This window comes from Acartia tonsa, chromosome 5 (genome assembly GCF_053477335.1).
Source record: "Acartia tonsa isolate MP-2025a chromosome 5, ASM5347733v1, whole genome shotgun sequence".
In the NCBI taxonomy this organism is placed as follows: domain Eukaryota; kingdom Metazoa; phylum Arthropoda; class Copepoda; order Calanoida; family Acartiidae; genus Acartia; species Acartia tonsa.
The window spans coordinates 21,145,520-21,166,765 of record NC_137264.1 but is presented as its reverse complement, the minus strand read 5'-3'; the positions used below and the strand labels follow the sequence as shown (position 1 = coordinate 21,166,765).

The 21,246-nt window shown below is 30.9% G+C and overlaps 1 protein-coding gene across 1 annotated transcript in view; it reads left to right on the top strand.

Annotated features, from left to right (window-relative positions):
- Positions 1–19,737, top strand: part of LOC145319005 (uncharacterized) — a 28,559-nt gene extending 8,822 nt beyond the window's left edge. Inside the window, exons 5-19 of the mRNA XM_080160820.1 lie at positions 49–129; positions 937–1,033; positions 1,438–1,493; positions 2,688–2,809; positions 3,424–3,494; positions 4,505–4,579; positions 8,191–8,322; positions 10,118–10,180; positions 15,500–15,591; positions 15,836–15,905; positions 16,154–16,243; positions 16,630–16,680; positions 17,116–17,165; positions 17,514–17,553; positions 17,900–19,737. Of these exons, the coding sequence (XP_080016946.1) occupies positions 956–1,033; positions 1,438–1,493; positions 2,688–2,809; positions 3,424–3,494; positions 4,505–4,579; positions 8,191–8,322; positions 10,118–10,180; positions 15,500–15,591; positions 15,836–15,905; positions 16,154–16,243; positions 16,630–16,680; positions 17,116–17,165; positions 17,514–17,553; positions 17,900–18,022 (1,113 nt within the window). The 5' untranslated portion in view covers positions 49–129; positions 937–955 and the 3' untranslated portion in view covers positions 18,023–19,737. The remainder of the gene's footprint in view (positions 1–48; positions 130–936; positions 1,034–1,437; positions 1,494–2,687; positions 2,810–3,423; positions 3,495–4,504; positions 4,580–8,190; positions 8,323–10,117; positions 10,181–15,499; positions 15,592–15,835; positions 15,906–16,153; positions 16,244–16,629; positions 16,681–17,115; positions 17,166–17,513; positions 17,554–17,899) is intronic.
- The last annotated feature ends 1,509 nt before the right edge of the window (positions 19,738–21,246 follow it).

Sequence of the window (21,246 nt, the reverse complement as noted above, 5' to 3'; positions counted from 1 at the left end):
TTTTAAATTGTACAGAATTATTTATATCCAACAATATTATTTTTGTAGGTCCAAAAACTCAAGTGTGATAGATATTTGGGTGGAGCCCAAATGCTTCCTTAGAAACCATGGCATATCTAGAATATACAGGTTGGTATTTTTACTCTTTAAATTAAAACATTTTATAAATAAATACAAAGGTTTATTGAAATGAAATTCTTTCAGAAAATATGTAAGGATCTAAAGGGAAAAGACGATGGATGATAAATTGATGTACATCATCAGTGATAATTTACAAAATTACCTCTTCTCTACATTACAATTAGTATTTGAGATGTACGGGCACTCAATGAACCAACTAATTAAAATTTAAGATCAGTTGCCAAAGTTGTTTAGCCAACGAATAAGAAAATTTTATTACAAAACTTTGGGAACTAGTGTAATAAATAGCCCAATGTCCCTTCCCTGCCTGGAAAATTAATAATACATCATCGTTGAAATATAAAAAAAAATGGATTTACTGCAGTTCACGGTAAAATATTGCTGGTAACGAATATTGCCAAAAATCTATGAATTTTAAAGGCTGCTAGCTGCCAAACGGCTGAACGTACAGATCATGCCCGCACACTGTTTAAAGCGGCATAAGGAAGCCTACAAATAATCTGGAATAGCCATAAATCAATAATGCATAATTATCTCGCAGTGCAGAGAAATACGCGAAAAAGGCCTATTTTACGCGTTTTTCTTCAGTGAAGCTTTCCCTGTGCATCATTGGATCTTGGCTATTTCAGTTTATTTGTAGGCCTTCTTATATCGCTTAAAATGGTGTGCGGGTATGATCTGTACGTTCAGCCGTTTGGCAGCTAGCAGCCTTTAAAATTCATAGATTTTTGGCAATATTCGTTACCAGCAATATTTTACCGTAAACTGCAGTAGATCCAAAAAAAATATGTTTAGGGTAACCCGTTCATTACGGATGCATGTATACAATCTGAGATGGCTGGCTAAACTTTCTTTTCCAACTAACCAGTACCAAAGCAGAGAGCTTAAACAGGAAAACAAAGATATAACTTTTTTACAAACAGATTTTAAAAATACATTGCGGCATTGTTAGTGCATATTGCGCTTCAAGTAGAAAAATCCTCATTCATATAACTTTATTTTTGAGTAACTATTTGCTAATAAACTCTTTTTAAAAGCGAAGATTTGCTATAATTAGGCTCGGTCCGTCCGTATGTCCGGCCGTTGCGTTTAGATCTTTTCGTCAATTTAGACATTTTAGAATTGTCCTATTGATTTCAAACTTTGCAGGATGATTCCACTAACACTTATATTCTTCTTATTCAGTTCTGATACTCTACAAGTGTTAACGTTCGTTTGTCAAACCTTTTCAGAGCTTCGCTTTTATGAATGTTGTCATCCTTGTTTGAATAAATAATATATATTTTTTGTATCTAGTTAGGAAATTTTGTGACACATATACCTGGAATCCATTGTGCTTGGATACATCCAAGGTCATACAATTCTAACAATTATATAGATAGACTTACAAACAATAGACACGATTCTACATATAACAAAGATAGATGGACTAATAGATAGAAAGATAGATATACATCAATATTGTAATAAAAATTTTTGCCACCTACCCCCATTTTATCATATAAGTTCAGGTTAGTGATATCCTTCAGGTCAAACTGACATTCAAGACCTCCTGTTCATAGACGTCCAAGGGGGGGGAGGTAAAGTGGCGATTACCCCCCCCCCCCACATTTAAATTTACCCCCAACCATTTAGGAAGGGATAATTACCCCCCCCCCTTCCCAAAATCGAGTTCCCCCCCCCCCAAAAAAAAAAGCTTGGACGTCTATGCTCCTGTTACTTTTTTAAAGGATAGAAAGGACATATAGCTCAAAAAAAGTCCATACTAAAAAAGGAAACAAGTATGCAAATTCAGGGATCTTAAGGGATAGGAATATAGAGATAAAATAATGTACACCTCGCTATATAGATAGATAGTATAATAGATAGTATAATTAATGTATGAATTGTAAGAATATAGATGCAGACATGCATACAACCTCTCTACTACTTAGAAACATAGATAGATAGTATAATTAATGTATGAATTGTAAGAATAGAGGTGCAGACATGCATACAACCTCCCTACTACTTAGAAACATAGATAGATAGTATAATTAATGTATGAATTGTAAGAATAGAGGTGCAGACATGCATACAACCTCCCTACTACTTAGAAACATAGATAGATAGTATAATTAATGTATGAATTGTAAGAATAGAGGTGCAGACATGCATACAACCTCCCTACTACTTAGAAACATAGATAGATAGTATAATTAATGTATGAATTGTAAGAATAGAGGTGCAGACATGCATACAACCTCCCTACTACTTAGAAACATAGATAGATAGTATAATTAATGTATGAATTGTAAGAATAGTGGTGCAGACATGCATACAACCTCCCTACTACTTAGAAACATAGATAGATAGTATAATTAATGTATGAATTGTAAGAATAGAGGTGCAGACATGCATACAACCTCCCTACTACTTAGAAACATAGATAGATAGTATAATTAATGTATGAATTGTAAGAATAGAGGTGCAGACATGCATACAACCTCCCTACTACTTAGAAACATAGATAGATAGTATAATTAATGTATGAATTGTAAGAATAGAGGTGCAGACATGCATACAACCTCCCTACTACTCAAGTTTGACAAAGATCTGGTGACTGGGAAGAAATTGTTTAGCCCGGAGGGATACCATTCTTGGGATGAACTTAATGACCAATATCAAGGTATATTAATTTTTATCTATGTACCTGTCTATTTGTCTTCCATATATCTATCCATTTTTAAGAATTGTCCTTTAATTCATCTATATATCTATCAATACATCTAAATATTAAATCAGTTTATTAAGCTGTTTGTATTCATTTATCTTTATAATAATACACCTATCTATTAATCTAGGTAAAAATCTAATAATTCATCTATCTGTCTTTTTGATAATTCTTTACAATTCTATGAAATGGTCAATAATAAATTGTCGAATCCTGTATCAATTAAATATTATTTCTATCTGTCTACTTTTAGAATGTATTTAAATCTATCTATCATTATTCTATGACTTATCTATGAAAGATTTATATATCTATCTATCTAAATATCTAAATGTTGCATATTATCTATCTATCTAGTGATGAATATCGCCTATCTACGAGGTTGGAACAGAGCCCTGCTAGACTTAACGCCTGGATTAAAGATACCTATCTTTATAACTATTCATCTAATTATTGTGTATTTTCTATCTATCTATTGATGAATATCGCGTATCTGCGAGGTTGGAACAGAGACCTGCAGGATTTCACGCCTGGATTAAAGATATCTCTATATCTATCTATCTATCTAGTGATGAATATCGCGTATCTACGAGGTTGGAACAGAGCCCTGCTGGATTTCACGCCTGGATTGCATTGCAAGGTAATTATTTAGTAACTTTTACAAGGCCATTTATTGGACACACAGCCAAATTGTTTTCAGATTAACTAACAGTAATTTACCCTCCAATGTAAATTTTAGAAGTGAAAAAGTTTCAAAACACCAACTAACCCCGAAAAAAAAACTTAGGCGTCTTTATTCTGATTTGAGTGTTTAGTTTATATATATTATTTTGAGAAAGGCAATTCAATCAAAAGTTCAGTTGTCTTAAATGATGGTAAAAGTGGTAATGAAAAAATCCCTCCAATCAATAGGGAATAATCGATACAACAAATTTTTATATCATAAGAAAATATGCGATTTTTAAAGGTTTTCTTAATTGGGGTTCTTAAATTGGAAAAAGGGAGGGGGTTGAATACTTCACACACCGATGATTTGATTTATCAAAATATTGGTCAATAGAGAAAAATAAACCCAAAATCAAATTATTATTGGATTGCAGTTTTCGGTATAAAACTGTGTAATAACATGAATGATCAGTGTTAAAGGGAAAGGGCAATGGGTAAGGATAAATTTTCTTTCCCTAATTTTGATATTAAAACCCTATTTAAATTAACTAGAAAATATTGGTGGGAATAAAAAGTTGAAGATTAAGTTAACTGTCATTATTCTGTCTCTTTCTATTGATAGATTTTTGTATGAATGAACAAAAAATGAATGTAAATAATGATGTCATTGATTTAATTACATAAATTCATTTTATAGGAAAGCAAACAAATTTACTATTACTATATAAAACAAGGATGACAACATTCAAAAGTATTAAAACTAATTCAACATTTTGCATTTAAAAAATTTGGAAACAGATTTTCAGAGCGAACTACTAATTTTTGTCAATTGTAATATTTACTGGACTGTCATTGTGTATTGGCCTATAATTCTTCCGGAACTTTTTTGTCTATCAACATCTGTTGGTTTGTGTTGGTTGTCTAATTGTCTGATTTGTTGTGTTTTTTGCTTTGATGTATGTTGTGATACTTTTTTTGTTGTAGAAATCGTTGGAAAAGGTGGCCTTTGAATACAAATCACTGCCAGGAATCAAATCAGTCTTCAGAGACGAATACAAGGTAAGACATCAGTGGCGTGCACAGCGTTTGAGCAGAGGTGTGTTTGAAACCATTAGAAGGTTCGTCAGCTGCTCAAATTGTAATAAGTGTCCGCTCGTTGTTCCTCACATAGACTAGATATTTTTAATACGAAATTATTACACATCTGGTCGAACTATGTTATTAATCTATTATTCTTCGGTTACCCTTGACCACGTCATACCTAATGCATTTAGAAATCGCTGCTATGAAAGGCACGTGAAGAAACTATTAAGAGTAGGCAGAATAGTACCATATACTGTATGGACATCTAGACAAAGATTGGTTGCCAATAGAAAGTCATATTTTGTATTGTTAGCCCATGCTAAATTTATTTTCGCACTTTTAATTTTGTTCTTTCCAAGACTAAAACATTTTTGCGCCAAAAATAGAAATTTTACTATTACACAAGTTTGGTTTTGTAAATGTTCCAAAGTAATTAGGAAAACAAGGACACAAATATTGGGAAAAAACGTAATAGAAGTTTGTAATGTAATAGTAAAGTTATGTTTTATCCTGTGCAAAATTGCGCGCCTCTTTTTTTCACGTACAGTTATGGCCTTAGCATCTTTTAATGTTAAAAAAATAAGTCCTATGAATGACACTATTTTAAGCTAGGGGTGCTAACTCGCCGCTGTTACATAGATATTATCTACTAGCGAATACGCCCATAGCATTTAGGGGCTAGAAAAATTGCATAAAACCATCACACAATCTTAAATCTGAAAATGAAATATACTATCCATCATAGGATCTAAATTGGTTCGGTAGTTATTCAGATCTTAAGCTTCATACAAAAAAACCTTACTTTTTTAGTAATAGGATATGTTCCTTCTGTAACATGTAAACCTTTGAATACTTCAAGTTTTCAAGATAACTCGTTATGAAAAGAACACACTAAAGGAAAGACCTACAACCTAATAGAATAGCTGTACTAGAAATGTGAATAGTTAGTTATATTATAGTTAAAATGCTTAGTCGGCACAGTAAGTAAAGAAAATCTAATAATTAAGATCAGTGTTGAAAAGGGGATGTTTCTACAAAAACGTTAAATTATTTTTGCTAATATTAATTTGAAAACATCCATTAATTTAAGACAAATTCTAAACAAAGATGAATATGTTTATAAATAGCGCAGCAAACCAGAAAACAAAATCAAAGATACAGTTTTATCATCAAATTTATAAATTAGAAAAATTTAGAGAAAATAGAATAGGTTTATAAAGCGAACGTTATATAAGATAATTATAATTTTAATTGTATGATTCTCATGTGTTATTACATCACTTCTTGACCGGTATTGTAAACATATTACCTGAATCGCAAAATATAATACTATAAAAGTTGTCTAAATTAATGTAAAGTAATTGTTTTTTTAAAGTGTACTTTAATGACGAAAATAACATAAAGAACCTTAAAATTGTTTCTTCAATAAAATCAAAGATTATTTTACTTTGGTCGAAAAATTTTATTGCGGGTTTACATGGACACCTATATTTAAAAAGAAGTTAAGAAAAAGAATCTTTGGCAAAAGCTAATTATCAGAACACAAAGCAGAACTATGCTTCCACAAAACAAATTATTTTTTTATAAGTAGCTAATTTATCTTGAAAATTATCTAATACAGTGAAAATGAACACTATTTGCAGATTAATTTAGAATTTAAAAAAGTAAAATTAAACAAACAGACAAATGTCTAAGTAAAATGTAATAATTTACTTTTATTTTTGCTTTCTGTAATATAAAGTAGAATGATGTGTGTCCGTCTGTCCATCCGTCCGTCCGTCTGTCCATCCGTCTGCCCGTCTGTCTCTTCAGATCTCGGTAACCACTGAACCGATTGGATTCTACTCTTTAGGGAATATACCTACTGGTCCTGTGTTGATTTTCGGCTATTTTCTTGAGGGATGGGACCCCCCAAAACCCCCAAAAACAAAAAAATCTCACCCCTCTTAATTTTTTTTATTTGTTTATACCACAAATAACGTAGTAATCAAAAATGGGAAATCTACCATTTGGAATTGGTTTAGTTTTTTAGTTGTCATTAAATTTTTTCTTTTTACTTTACATGTCACCACAAAACATTTTAGCTTAAATTATAAAACACATACCATAAGAAGATCTAACGTCAAAGAGTAAATTAAACTCCACCCCCTCTACCCTTCACAAGAAGATATATTTATTGCTCCCTTAACCACGCCCACTTTCCATACCCGTGCCGTAATATCTAATTACTACTAGCGTGACCACTCGGTAATCATGGCATGTATGTAATGTATGCCCGTATTTACGAAGCTAGTAAAAAAGGCTGACTCAGATTATGACGTCAAAAAAATTAACCAATGAGAGGCCACTATAAATTTTACAATTGGTCAATTACAGTGTATACTGGCCTCTCATTGGTTAATTTCATTTTGACGTCATAATTTGAGTCAGCCACTTTGGGTATAGTCCCTTTCGTAACATCGCATTATATGGGGCGATTCTTCGTATTTTTCACAGTAGCTTTTCTCCTATTTCTAGCCCCTGCGGGGGGCTCTAACCCTGCGGGGCCAATTACTTAACCCTGTGGGGCAATCACCTAACCCAATTTAACCTAACATAACCCAATATAACCTAACCTAACCTAAAATAACCAATAAAAAAGGCATTTTAAAAATACGACTAATCGCCCCTTATGGAGCGATGTTACGAAAGGGACTATTCCCGCCACTTTTACTAGCTTCGTATTTACAAGAATGACTTTGTCTTTTAAGTAAAAATGTGTGATTTTATTAATTAAAAAGTTTGTATATAATTTATTATATTATCTCCATATTAACTAATTCACTATTCATATAACGCTTCCAGAATTAAGATATTTTTAAAAGCGAAGCTTTTCTATAATTAGGGTCGGTCCGTCCGTCCGTCCGTAGGTCCGTCCGAAATAGATAGCTTTTATTCGTTAATTTAGGCATGTTAGAATTGTTCTATCGATTTCAAACTTTGCATGATGATTCCTGTAGTAGTTAGGTACGATTTAGAAAGAGTAGCAACTCTATAATCATTACCAGAATGTCCGTATGTCCATTTTAAACATAACATTTTTTTTACTTTTTTAACAACAAATTTTCATGTGATATAATCATCCGATTGATCTGATTTTTTTGTGTATTAATTCCTTGGACAACAAAGTATAATATTATAAGCGAAGCAACTCTATAATCAAGTCCTAAAATATAAGTATGTCCATAAACATTATCCTATATCAAGCAGTTTTTCAACAAATTTACTTACAATTTTGGTTCGACTCTTATACATTTTTATTTTGATTATTCAGAACTGACACTATACAAATGTTAATGACCGTTTGTCCTACCGTTTCAGTGCTTCGCTTTTATGGATGTTGTCATCCTTGTTGTTATAGATTCTAAATGAGTAATGTTGAATATTAAATACGTTGTAACTCTTTATTTTTAATGTTTTCTTACTTTCTGATTTGCAGAGCTTTGTTTTTTTTTTTTATAAATTTTAAAAGACAGGTTTACTTATATGGTGTATAGATATAAAAATAGTCATCCCTACTCGTTTTTTTATTTGATTTTTTATTTCAGAACTGCCGCCTAACCTACAGAATCTTGGTCAAGTTCAACCCTCTGCATATGACTCCAGCTTCAATACACTACTATAATGATTGGTCTAGTCTCAACTATATGTATGGGGTTGTTAATATTTCTTATCATGAGGTATACTTATATAGATAGATATACCTATATATAGATACATAATATTAGTCTCAACTATATGTATGGAGTTGTTAATATTTCTTATCATGAGGTATAATTATATAGATAGATATACCTATGTATATATAGATACTATTAGTCTCAACATTATGTATGGAGTTGTCAATATTTCTTATCATGATGTATAATTAATAAATTATATAGATAGATATACCTATATATAGATAGATACTATTAGTCTCAACTATATGTATTGAGTTGTTAATATTTCTTATCATGTGGTATGATTATATAGATAGATATACCGATATCTAGATATATATTATTAGTCTCAACTATATGTATGGAGTTGTCAATATTTCTTATCATGAGGTATAATTAATAAATTATATAGATAGATATACCTATATATAGATAGATACTATTAGTCTCAACTATATGTATGGAGTTGTTAATATTTCTTATCATGAGGTATAATTATATAGATAGATATACCTATATATAGATATATATTATTAGTCTCAACATTATGTATGGAGTTGTCAATATTTCTTATCATGAGGTATAATTAATAAATTATATAGATAGATATACCTATATATAGATAGATACTATTAGTCTCAACTATATGTATGGAGTTGTTAATATTTCTTATCATGAGGTATAATTATATAGATAGATATACCTATATATAGATATATATTATTAGTCTCAACATTATGTATGGAGTTGTCAATATTTCTTATCATGAGGTATAATTAATAAATTATATAGATAGATATACCTATATATAGATAGATACTATTAGTCTCAACTATATGTATGGAGTTGTTAATATTTCTTATCATGAGGTATAATTATATAGATAGATATACCTATATATAGATATATATTATTAGTCTCAACATTATGTATGGAGTTGTCAATATTTCTTATCATGAGGTATAATTAATAAATTATATAGATAGATATACCTATATATAGATAGATACTATTAGTCTCAACTATATGTATTGAGTTGTTAATATTTCTTATCATGTGGTATGATTATATAGATAGATATACCGATATCTAGATAGATAATTTTAGTCTCAACATTATGTATGGAGTTGTCAATATTTCTTATCATGAGGTATAATTAATAAATTATATAGATAGATATACCTATATATAGATTGATACTATTAGTCTCAACTATATGTATGGAGTTGTCAATATTTCTTATCATGGGGTATGATTATATAGATAGATATACCTATATATAGATAGATCCTATTAGTCTCAACTATATGTATGGAGTTGTTAATATTTCTTATCATGAGGTATACTTAATTTATATAGATAGATATACCTATATCTAGATATATACTATTAGTCTCAACTATATGTATAAGGGTTGTTAATATTTCTTTTCATGAGATATGATTATATAATAGATATATACATATATATACCTATACAGTATACATATAGATATATCCTTTTATATAAAATAGTAAGTTTCGTTGTCTGTATCTTAAGATTTTGATAATAACGGAACCGATTGAGTTTTTCATTTTATGGGAATTTACAAAAATGCAATGATGTTTTTTAGCTTTTTATTTTATTTCCCGTCTCTTAGAGAATATAGATACTATAGGCAGCCGATAGTATATATATAAAGATTGATAGATAACTATAAAGACAGCTAGACTTATAATTATATTGATTGATAGATAGATGGACAAATAGACAGAAAGACGAATAGAAAGGCAGAAATAAATATTTTTCTGTAAAGAAATAAAACATTCTTTAGGATGAGAAGTTAGTTGCTCATTTGGAATTTGAGCCTGGACTTTATAATAACCATCAAATGAAGGTAAAAATTAATTCTTTTTTTTCCTACCATAACTTCTTGTTTTAGGGGTTGCCTTCTTTTAAAGCAGGAAGTAAAAAAATATTTTCTAACTATGAAAAATTGGGTTCATTTTTTGTTTCCCTGTAATATAGTAACCTTTATCTGTAAGTACTTTTAACAAAAAAGATGAGTTATTTTAGTGTTAAGGTTCACTTACAAAAAGGACACCTGCCACAATTCAGTCTGTTTTCAACTATTCATCTTTATGTCTAACTACTATACAATAAACAAATCTAAAACAATACTATACTTGATCAATCTATAATACAAAGTAGAACGATGTCTGTCTGTTTGTCTGTGTGTCTGTTTGTTTGTAGCGAAGGATCTCGCTAACCGCTGAACCGATCGGGTTCTCCTTTACAGGGTAGCTTCTCATAGGTCCCGGGAAGGTTTTTAACTATTTTCTTGGGGGGTGGGACACTCTCAACCCCCCAAAAAAATGAAAAATACCCCCCCTCAAAAAAAAATTCTTTTTAAAATTAAAATAATGGGGTCGAATAACCCCCCCCAAAATTTTTTTTTCTTTTTCTTTTAAATCTTAAATACGAAAAATTAGTTTGATCAAACCTCTTGGGGCAAAGTCCCTAGAGGCTAGGGGCGTAGCCGCTAGTCTATAATACAAAGTAGAACGATGTCTGTCTGTTTGTCTGTGTGTCTGTTTGTTTGTAGCGAAGGATCTCGCTAACCGCTGAACCTATCGGGTTCTCCTTTACAGGGTAGCTTCTCATAGGTCCCGGGAAGGTTTATAACTATTTTCTTGGGGGGTGGGACACCCCGAACCTCCCCCAAAAATAAAAATAACCCCCCAAAAAAAATATCTTTCTTTTTAAAACTAAAATTAAAATAGTGGGGTCGACTACCCCCCCCCATTAAAAAAAAATTTCCCCCCCCCCCCCAAGAGAACAATTTTTTTTTAGATATATTTTTTAAAAATCCAAATTACGAAAAATTGGTTTGAAAAAACCTCTTGGGGCAAAGCCCCTAGAGGCTAGAGGCGAAGCCGCTAGTATAATATAATGTTCTATCCACATTCTAATCTATCTCTCTATCTAACTTTATCTATTGTCTATCTACTATATGTATATTTTTATAAAATTTTTCTTTGCTTTGTTTATCAGCTATCTTTAATCATATACAATTAAATCTTCTATCTATCTGTATGTTTTCTGGTCCTATCTAACTAACTGTCTATCTATTTGTCCATAAATTCTGTTGCTATCTATCTGTATATCTCTTCTGTTGCTATCTACCTATCTGTAAACCTGTGAAGTTAAAACCTGTTGTTTGCTTTTGTTTCTTCTCTTTATAGATTTTCGTTAATTATGTTCTACACACCCGGCACATCAAGACATAGGCGTGCACATAAATATAGAAGGGGGGGGGGGGGAATTTAATTATGTTCTATACAACCGCCACATCCAGACATAGTCGTGCACATGAATATAGAAGGGGGGGGGGGGATTTAATTATGTTCTATACAACCGCCACATCCAGACATAGTCGTGCACATGAATACAGGAGGGGGGGAGAGTTAATTATGTTCTACACACCCTGCACACCCAGACATAGGCGTGCACATGAATACAGGGGGGGGAGATTTAATTATGTTCTACACACCCTGCACACCCAGACATAGGCGTGCACATAAATACAGGGGGGGGAGAGGGAGTAAATTTTGTTCTACTTACCCGGCACTACCAGACATAGGCGTGCACATGAATAGAGGGGGGGGGGGAATTAATTATGTTCTACACACTCTGGACACCCAGATATAGACGTGCACATGAATAGAGGGGGGAGGAATTAATTATGTTCTACACACTCTGGACACCCAGATATAGACGTGCACATGAATAGCGGGGAAATGAGGGAGTTGATTATGTTCTACACACCCAGACATAGGCGTGCACATGAATAGAGGGGGAGAGTTAATTAAGTTCTATACACCTTGCACACCCAGACATAGGCATGCACATGAATACAGGGGGGAGAGAGTTAATTATGTTCTACAAACCCGGCACACACAGATAGAGGCGTGCACATGAATAGCGGGGAAGTGAGGGAGTTAATTATGTTCTACACACCCTGCACACCCAGACATAGGCGTGCACATGAATAGGAAGGGGGAGGGAGTTAATTATGTTTTACACACCCGGCATACCCAGAAATAGGCATGCACATGAATAGGAAGGGGGAGGGAGTTAATTATGTTCTTCACACCCAGCACATCCAGACATAGGCGTGCACATGAATAGGAAGGGGGAGGGAGTTAATTATGTTCTACACACCCTGCACACCCAGATATAGGCGTGCACATGAATAGGAAGGGGGAGTGAGTTAATTATGTTTTACACACCCGGCATACCCAGAAATAGGCATGCATATGGATAGGAAGGGGGAGGGAGTTAATTATGTTCTACACACCCTGCACACCCAGACATAGGCGTGCACATGAATACAGGGGGGGGAGATGATTGTGTTTATCTTAAAAACTTGCCAAAATATTTAAATGTTGAAATAACGCATAGGTTTAAAAGGTTTTACGCTTTTTTTGATCTCTCTACCTCTCTACTTTTCGAGAACAGAGCTCCTATATGTAACGGGAAGCATATGTTTTTACTCTTAGACCGACTTATATATTCGAAAGACCAGATGTGCCCTCTTATTTATTTCCTCTTTGAAACCTCTAATTTATTATATAGACCTGGAAACAAAGTTGAAAGATCTGAAAATAAGTTTGGTTTTAGTTTGAAAACCTTGTTATGTAAACTTGTTTTTGATCATTTATATACCCACATAATAAATACAGAAATTCTAGATGGTCAATTCCTTAATTGGACCACAATTTGATCCCATTTTAGTACAAAAAGGAAATTATTCTATATATTAATTCTATTATTTTTAAATCAAAGTAGATGGATTTCTTAGGATAACGCTTTGCTAATGGAAATTAAATCGTCAAAATTATACGTGACTAAATATTAACAATCCTAAAAAAACAAAACTCTTCTTTAGGATAAATTGTGTCTGATTGACTATCTAGAGTAATAGATTTATTAACTTCATAAATATATTAATAGTGTGCCATTATTTCCCAATATGCTTGCGCGATAATCCGTAAAATTGTTAGCAAGCTTCCATTCATACTCGCTTATTAAGCCTTACTGTTCGTAATGTTGACCAAACGCATATTATAATTAAACGCATATTTAAAAATAGTTTGAACTAATAAGCGCATTTGACTGGAAGCTTGCTCACATTTAGATCTTATTAGATTTTATTAGATTTTCTCACTCTCTTTCACCTTTAAAGGCTCAAACCTACTGGCAAATTATTCTGACATCAATTGGCGATTTTTGGACACAAAAATAAGTTTTGAACAGTATGATATAAAATCATTGGTTTTGGTTTGCTGCTTTTAAGATTTCAGTGTAAAATTATGACACACCTACGTTTACATATAATTAATTATGTACAAATAAAGGTTGATATAAGTTGTGGTTGTGTAGTTACTAGTTCTTTAGTTGAAAATTATGTGTCTACATTAGTCAAGGGATAAATGGATAGGTTTTAACAAGAAATAATTTTGGCTTATTATCAAGGATATAGAAAAGGACGATTACCAAAATTACACAGAAATATTCTAACATTTACGATCTGAAGTGGATTCTTACAAAAAATTTGCGCCACTAATCGCTTAGTGGTGCAAAATTGTTTTCGTGAAAAATCCTCCAAAATCACATAAAAAATCTACAAAAATTAAATAAAATCTTATGTTAACCCTTCTATGATTTTGTTTAATTTTTGTAGATTTTTAATGTGATTTTAGTGGTTTTTTTCACGAAAACAATTTTGCCCCACTAAGCGATTAGTGGGGCAAATTTTTTTAAGAATCCACCTCTGAACTATCCGTTATGGGCGGGCTAAAATATTGATGGAAAAATAGAAAAGTTTCAGTTTTAAAACGAATCATAAATGTGATTACTCTATATCTATATTAGCGGTTGTGTCCCTAGAGGCTTTTAGGGGCACTGGAATGGTAAAGGAGGGGGGGGGGGAGTAATTTTTTTCAAGGATCGATCTACTGATAGGATTGTGGTTTCCTCCCCCAAAATAGTTATTCACTTTCCCAGGACCCTTTAGGCTACAATGTAAAGGAGATCCAAATCGGTTCATCTATTATAGAAATCTTTCCGATACACACAGATAGACGTCCTATTACTTTTATATATGAATAGTTTGTATAGAATGATTACAAGGAAACTTGATAATTCTAAGTAATTATAATAATTGTCTAAGACTACAACTTTATTTCAAAGAAACATATAACAAAAACAATTCGTACATATGTACTAATGTAGAATATATCTTATTACTAAATGTCCGTCATTACGTATTCGAACATTCTATCCACAAGAAAGTGTACGTGGGTAACACAATTTTCACGGCTACAATTGTAGATAGAACTTTTTTTATGAGTTTCTACTTGTTGTATTCTTCTTGTCTAAATTGGATTGGCGGTGCTTTTCCTCAAAATGTCTGAACCCATAGAACTCAACACCCCTTCCATAATTTTGAAACATATAAAAAAATAAGGGGCTGGTATTCTTGTCCAGTGCCAATCCTCTCTCTGATGCCATAAACTTGCGGGACTACCCAGTGCCCAATATAACCTAATCTAAACTGACCTAAAGTGAATAAACAAAAATATGAAAATCTACTCCCCCTCCCTCCCCTTCTTTTCAATTCGCCCCAAGAGGTTTGATCAAACCAATTTTTCGTATTTTAGATTTAAAAGAAAATTTAAAAAAGAATTTGGGGGGGGGGGGATTTTTTTTATATATAGACAGACAGACATCGTTCTACTTTGAATTATAGATAATAAATTACATGTGCAGATTTCCTTGCCTAATATGCATGAAATCTTTAACCTTCATCGTCTATCAATCCATAAGAGCTTCTATGAAGGGAATAGTTGTCTCATTTCGATTTCCATCGTATAAAAGCATTATTGACATTAATTTATTAAATTAATAACATTTGATTAATTTAGAACAAGCATACAATGCTATGGATAATAAATGTATTTTAGACTTCATAAAAGTGTTTAATTTCAACAAGATAAACTAATTTCATAGATTTACATTTAGATTATTATTAACATTGATTTATCATAAAACTTTCCCGTTTTGCTTTATTATGCGGTCAACACAACAGACTACTGTTCGAGTAATAGTGGAAATACTTGTTATTATTAAATTTAATTTACTTTTTCTTCAGGCCATTCGTAGTGAATATTTGAAGTTGAAGGGAGTTCTTTTTGCCTGGGTTGAGGGGGTTCATCCACACCCAAAGACAAGAATGATTCTCAAGTAAGATGGATGGATAGGTAGATAGCAAGATAATTAATTAGATCGATAGATAGATAAGATAGATAGATTCTACCTAGACTGACATACAGACGGATAGATAACATATCATACATAACAACTTACATTTTTGTTATCATACTTTAACGTATAGATGGTCGTTTGGAAAGACGGACATACCATAGTTTTATAGAATCAGAATCATTTTCATCTTTTACATAGAAACATTACTAGCTTATTTGTTTAGAATGGGTATTGGAACTAACTTACGGAACTATACAGGATGGAATCTTCTAAATACTAAGTATTTTGTTCAGGTACATATTCTAAAATAAAATCTTCTTTGAATCTAATTGTTTTTTTTCTGTTTAAACCTCTTTGGTTTTGCATCTAAATGGTATAAGAAAAGTAGATTTTCCGAGCTGTTTTAAAAGACTCCTGAAATTTTTTAATATATAAGTATCTATTTCTTGGTACCAGTATGTAATTCTTTCTTCTATACCTGACTAAAATTTATTTTTACAACTGAGCTTCGCTACTTATAGATGTTTTCATCCCTGTTCAGGTATTGTATATTGATCATAACCGAAACGAAGCAACCTTGGAGCTACCACAGGATAAATATTCTGAGGACAAAATTAATCAAATATATGAGGTAATAATTATTTGTATTTGACCCAAGTTTAATGGTTCATGAGCCTGTTTAACAGCTATCAGAAATGAGCTTAACGAAACCTATTTTAATATAGCAACGTTTTTTTAATCGTCAAGCCACTAAACCGATTTAGTTCTGAATTTTGGGGAAGCTTCTTATGATTAATTTTATATTAAAATCTTAGTATAGTTTTAGGCTATTTTTTTGTTCCTAACTTGAAAATGGAAACTTGGTGCTGTGCTTCTATTGACTACATAAGTCTTATTTTGACATGATAACAACATTTTTTAATATTTAATTTTAATTTTAATAAACAATTAACAATATTTAGACCGATACAAAAGATTATTTCAATCATTAACTCTAATAAAACCATATTTAATTAGGCCTACAGAAATATACCAGAAGTTAGAACTGTAACTTCAAAACCTTTCAAGGTACGTATCTAATGATTAGTTTAATAATAGATAGTTAAGGATTACAACATCCATAAAGCGATAATTAAAAAGAAAATTAAACAAAATTGTATGTAAATATGTTTTTAATGGATATATGGACTTTCTGGAATCATTATACCAAGTTTGAAATAAGACAATGCTAACATGTCCAAATTTACGATAAGAGGTACCCGTCACAGATTAATTAAACCCCGAATTTATGATTAACAAAATTAACCTCAACGAATTTTAAATATCAATAATTAGGTTTAGACTGTTACTTTATACCAGTCAATAAAATACGTCTTGGTATGTCCCAATATTTGCCTGTCTAATTGTGCGTCCAACTGTTATTTTTACTATAAAACTCATTATCAAAGTACCACCTACATATGTACATTATGCTCCTTGTTCTGACTTTAATTTTCTGTTCAGCGAAACGGAGTCAAGATATCTGGACATTCTCGTGGGATTTCAGCATTAAGGAACTGTTAAGCTAAACATTTAATTATATTTTGGTGTGAAAATGTGCTGCCAGACGCTTTTCCTATTTAAAGAATTAGATTGTTTATTTTAGACGATTATGGGGTACAATTTTAGCGTTTGAATGTGTCAAACAAAATTTCATCTTAACGTATTATTTCCTGAAAAATTTTCACATTGAGATATTTATCTTAGAAAATTGACCAGGATAGTTTCATTACACAGTTGTTATGGAATACTTTACAGTACACAAAAAATCAAGCCCTTTAAAAATTTTCTTATGCCTATTAAAATTACTTTGTTTTTTTCTAACTATTTTAAAACCTGTTTGGCTTAATCTTACGTCATAGAAGAACTATTTGGGGAGAAGTGGACTATTCCTTAGAAAAGGTAATATTGTAGATTGTTCATCTAAAAGATATATATTTCACCACAATTTTACCCAAATATTGATTACAAAATCAATTGCTAGTTTGTCAGAAGTTTGTCTTTTTATATTGAAAGATAACAAAAATGATTTAACAAGACAAAAAAATATCATTTGTTAATTTCTTGAGATGATCCATAATTCGATTAGAATACATATTTTATCTTAAGAAAAACTATTTAGCTGACTAGATAATTGCCCCTGTACTATTTTACTGGATGTCGGTGTTCCAAGTGATACTGTTTTAAATACCAACTTAGAAAATAATACAGTTTTAACTTATCTATCTAAATATCGAATATTTTTTAGGAGAACTCTTTGGAGGAACTACAGAATGAAACTCGAAATTTGGCAAGATTTGCTCCTCTTTATCATAAAAATAAAAATAGGACTGACCAAAAATACTGGGACACTGAGTGTGACTTTCATTAGACTGGTTCACTTTGCAATCAGTCAGATTTCAAAAGTAAATAAAAATAATAGTGTTTATTTTTCCTGGAAAGAAATATATTTTGCCTACAAAATAAAAAAAAAACGAAAAAAAAAGTTTTCGGCCTCTATATGTTTTTGTAAATTTATTTCTTAAAACTTATGCTTTTTAGAACATGATGTTTTGGCTTTTAAAATTTTTTTTATTTGCTTTAATTTCTATATTGTTTAACAAACTATTATTCTAAATTTGATAAATAGCTAGCTGGTTAAAACCTTAGCTCATTCCTAAACCTTGAAGAAACTTAAAAACATCTTACTATTTTTATTATCGTTTCCTTCGACCAACCTTAAAAAACTATTCTAGACATATTTCTTCGTCGCGGTTTAGATTCAGATCCAGTTTATGTTGTTTGCAAATTCTAAGTCGTTAATATTTAAATTTAAATTTAAATTTTAATATTTATGATTAGTCTTTTTAAAACAAAAGCTATTTCTGCCTTTCTATGTATGATATGTATATTGTATATAATATACATAAAACTGTCTTCCAATATTAAAGTATTATACAGTAAAAGTAAAAATCTTAAAGTTTTACTCCTATGTATTTACCTTAATTACCCTTGTAAAAAACTATCTTTTAAGGTACGTTTAAAAAGAAGTAGAAATTAAAATTTTATATCATTTAAGATCTAGATTAGTTTGCATCTAAGCAATAATTTGAAAATGACCTTTCAAACATAGTTATTCATTTTATCTTTTTAGACCTTAGCAAAGATTTGACGGTTGAAAATATAATAAACATAATTATTCACAAAAGCATGCAAAAAAGATAAAAAATTTGTATAAAATTTTAAAGTTAGGCATCATTCAATTGATTTTGAGAAAAAAATTTTAAGTTCATTTTCAGTTACCTCTTACCACGAAGTTCACCTTCGTCGAAAAACCCCATAATAATTTTGAAGACATTGCTTTTCGAAGTAAACTTTTAACATCTGTCTATAAATTTGTGGAAAGTCAATTTCTGTTTTCATTTCAAACTTCAAGCTGTGTTTCTTATGCATAAAACCAACTTTGTTTAGACCAAAGAATTTTTACAAATTAATGTATGTACATGAAATTATTTTAACAAAGTAAATAATTTATTTTATTTTGTTAAAAAATGTGTTGTTTTAAAATTAATGCATGTTGCTTATGTACTTTTGGGATTTTAGTGCACATCTAAACACGGATATTAACATCTATAAGTAGTGAAACATTAAAATAAAACAAATTCTCATTTAGATATTAGGAAAAGCTAAATTGACAGACGAACAAGAAAAGTTATAAAGTGGATGTTCATTGTAAAGAAGAATCTTTAAACAAAGTATAGAAACCTATCGTAATTATCAGCCAAAAAATCTTTTTTCTTCATTAAATTCAGATTTCCTGTCAAGTGTCATGGACAGACAGACGGACAGACAGATATTTGAAGTATCTTCATTTCTAACGAACCTATGTACATTTAACATTAAAAAGGGTATTTTATTGTTATTATACAAAAATAAATTTGATTAAATGTTTGATTTGTTTTCATGAAAATAAATGTACTTGTTTTTTATGTTTAAATTTTATTTATAAATTGTATTTTGCTCAATAATTTGTGATTTATATTCTATAAATAATTAAAACATTTTCGTGAACACTTTTTTACAAGTTTAAAAGTAACATTTTATGAAAGACTTCGGCACCTCGGGGCTAAAAAAACCAGTTCTAATCTCATAATTGTACTTTCTATATCCGCGGAAGACCGTTTATAATACGATGCGAGAAATAACTATAATCTATGCTTTGGTTTTAAATATAACTCTTCTACCAAACGTTAGTCTAAACACTTTTTGATTAAGATTAAGTATTAATTGGGTTGTACAAAATAACATTATTCCAACCTTACCACTAATAATTTTAATTTTTAGATAGGGATTATTTTTGTTTATCATTATAAATGGGAAGATTAATATGCACCATATCTTAAAATTACGGGTTCAAATTTTGTAAAAAAAATTCTTAATTGTATATCTTAAAGGATATATTGACAAAGGAAAATTTATCGTCAGTTTAGGTTGCCAATATTGACCTCTTTTATTGGTCAGAATCGTTAATCCAGTAGGAGGGGAGTGGTTGGGTTAAAGGAAGTAGTTGGGGGATATCGTTATTTTAACCAGCTTCGAGTATTTGACTTTTTTAGTGTACATAAAAATCTAGTGCAACATCCAAGTAATATTATATAGATTTCTGTCTTCGAAGGGGGATGATAAATCACCCCTTTACTTACCTCCCCTCCCTTGGTCGTTCCTGTTAAAAAATAATTTGCTATTTTGTCATATTTGTTTTCAAAATACAAGTCCCCAGTGCATCAATTATTTAATTTCTTACCCAATGAATTGGACAAAAATGTCTTAATGGATTTTTTTAGAATAATGAGCTATACTTGATGCTTAGAAGCGAAGATACTCTATATTTAGATGTTGTTTGTCCATTCGATTAGAGATAATCTAGAATTAAATCAGATATATGTATATTGAAAAATCCATTTTTATGACTTTTTAAAACAACCTACAAAAACTGCTTTATTTTTAACAGAAATGTCTTTAATAATTTAACAATTATGGATATAACTGTCCTTGTTTTTTTTACAAAAAAAATCCGATGGTATGTTTTTGTTCTCAATGCAAAACTATTATATGACTCTTTGTGTGTCTGTCTGTACATTAATCATGAGAATTGTTCGATAATTGGTGTTTATTTGCTAATAATGAATGTTGATATCCTTGCTCGTTTTTAAAAATGTACTTGTAAAATATCTTCAATTGTTATTTCAAATTGTTTTTCTTTTTTAAAATAAAGATTCTGATCTACTATATTTATTTCTTTACTAATCCTTATCTAAAAGTAACATGATGTGTATGTGTCTGTGTGTGAGTGTGTAGCGAGGGATCTTGCTAAATGCTGAACTGATATGGTTCTACTTTACAATAAACTTCTTATATCTAGAGATGGTTTATAACTATTGTACCTTTATTTAGGGAGGGTACCTTCACCCGCTCAAGAAAATTCGTCTGAGGAAAAGAATATTCCCCCTCCCAATTCTTTTTCTTTTCTTTTGAAGATTAAAATTGAAAAAGTGTGGGGGGTGCTCGATTGCCTCCCCCTTCATGTGCCCCTAAAAGGGACGTAAAGCTATATAG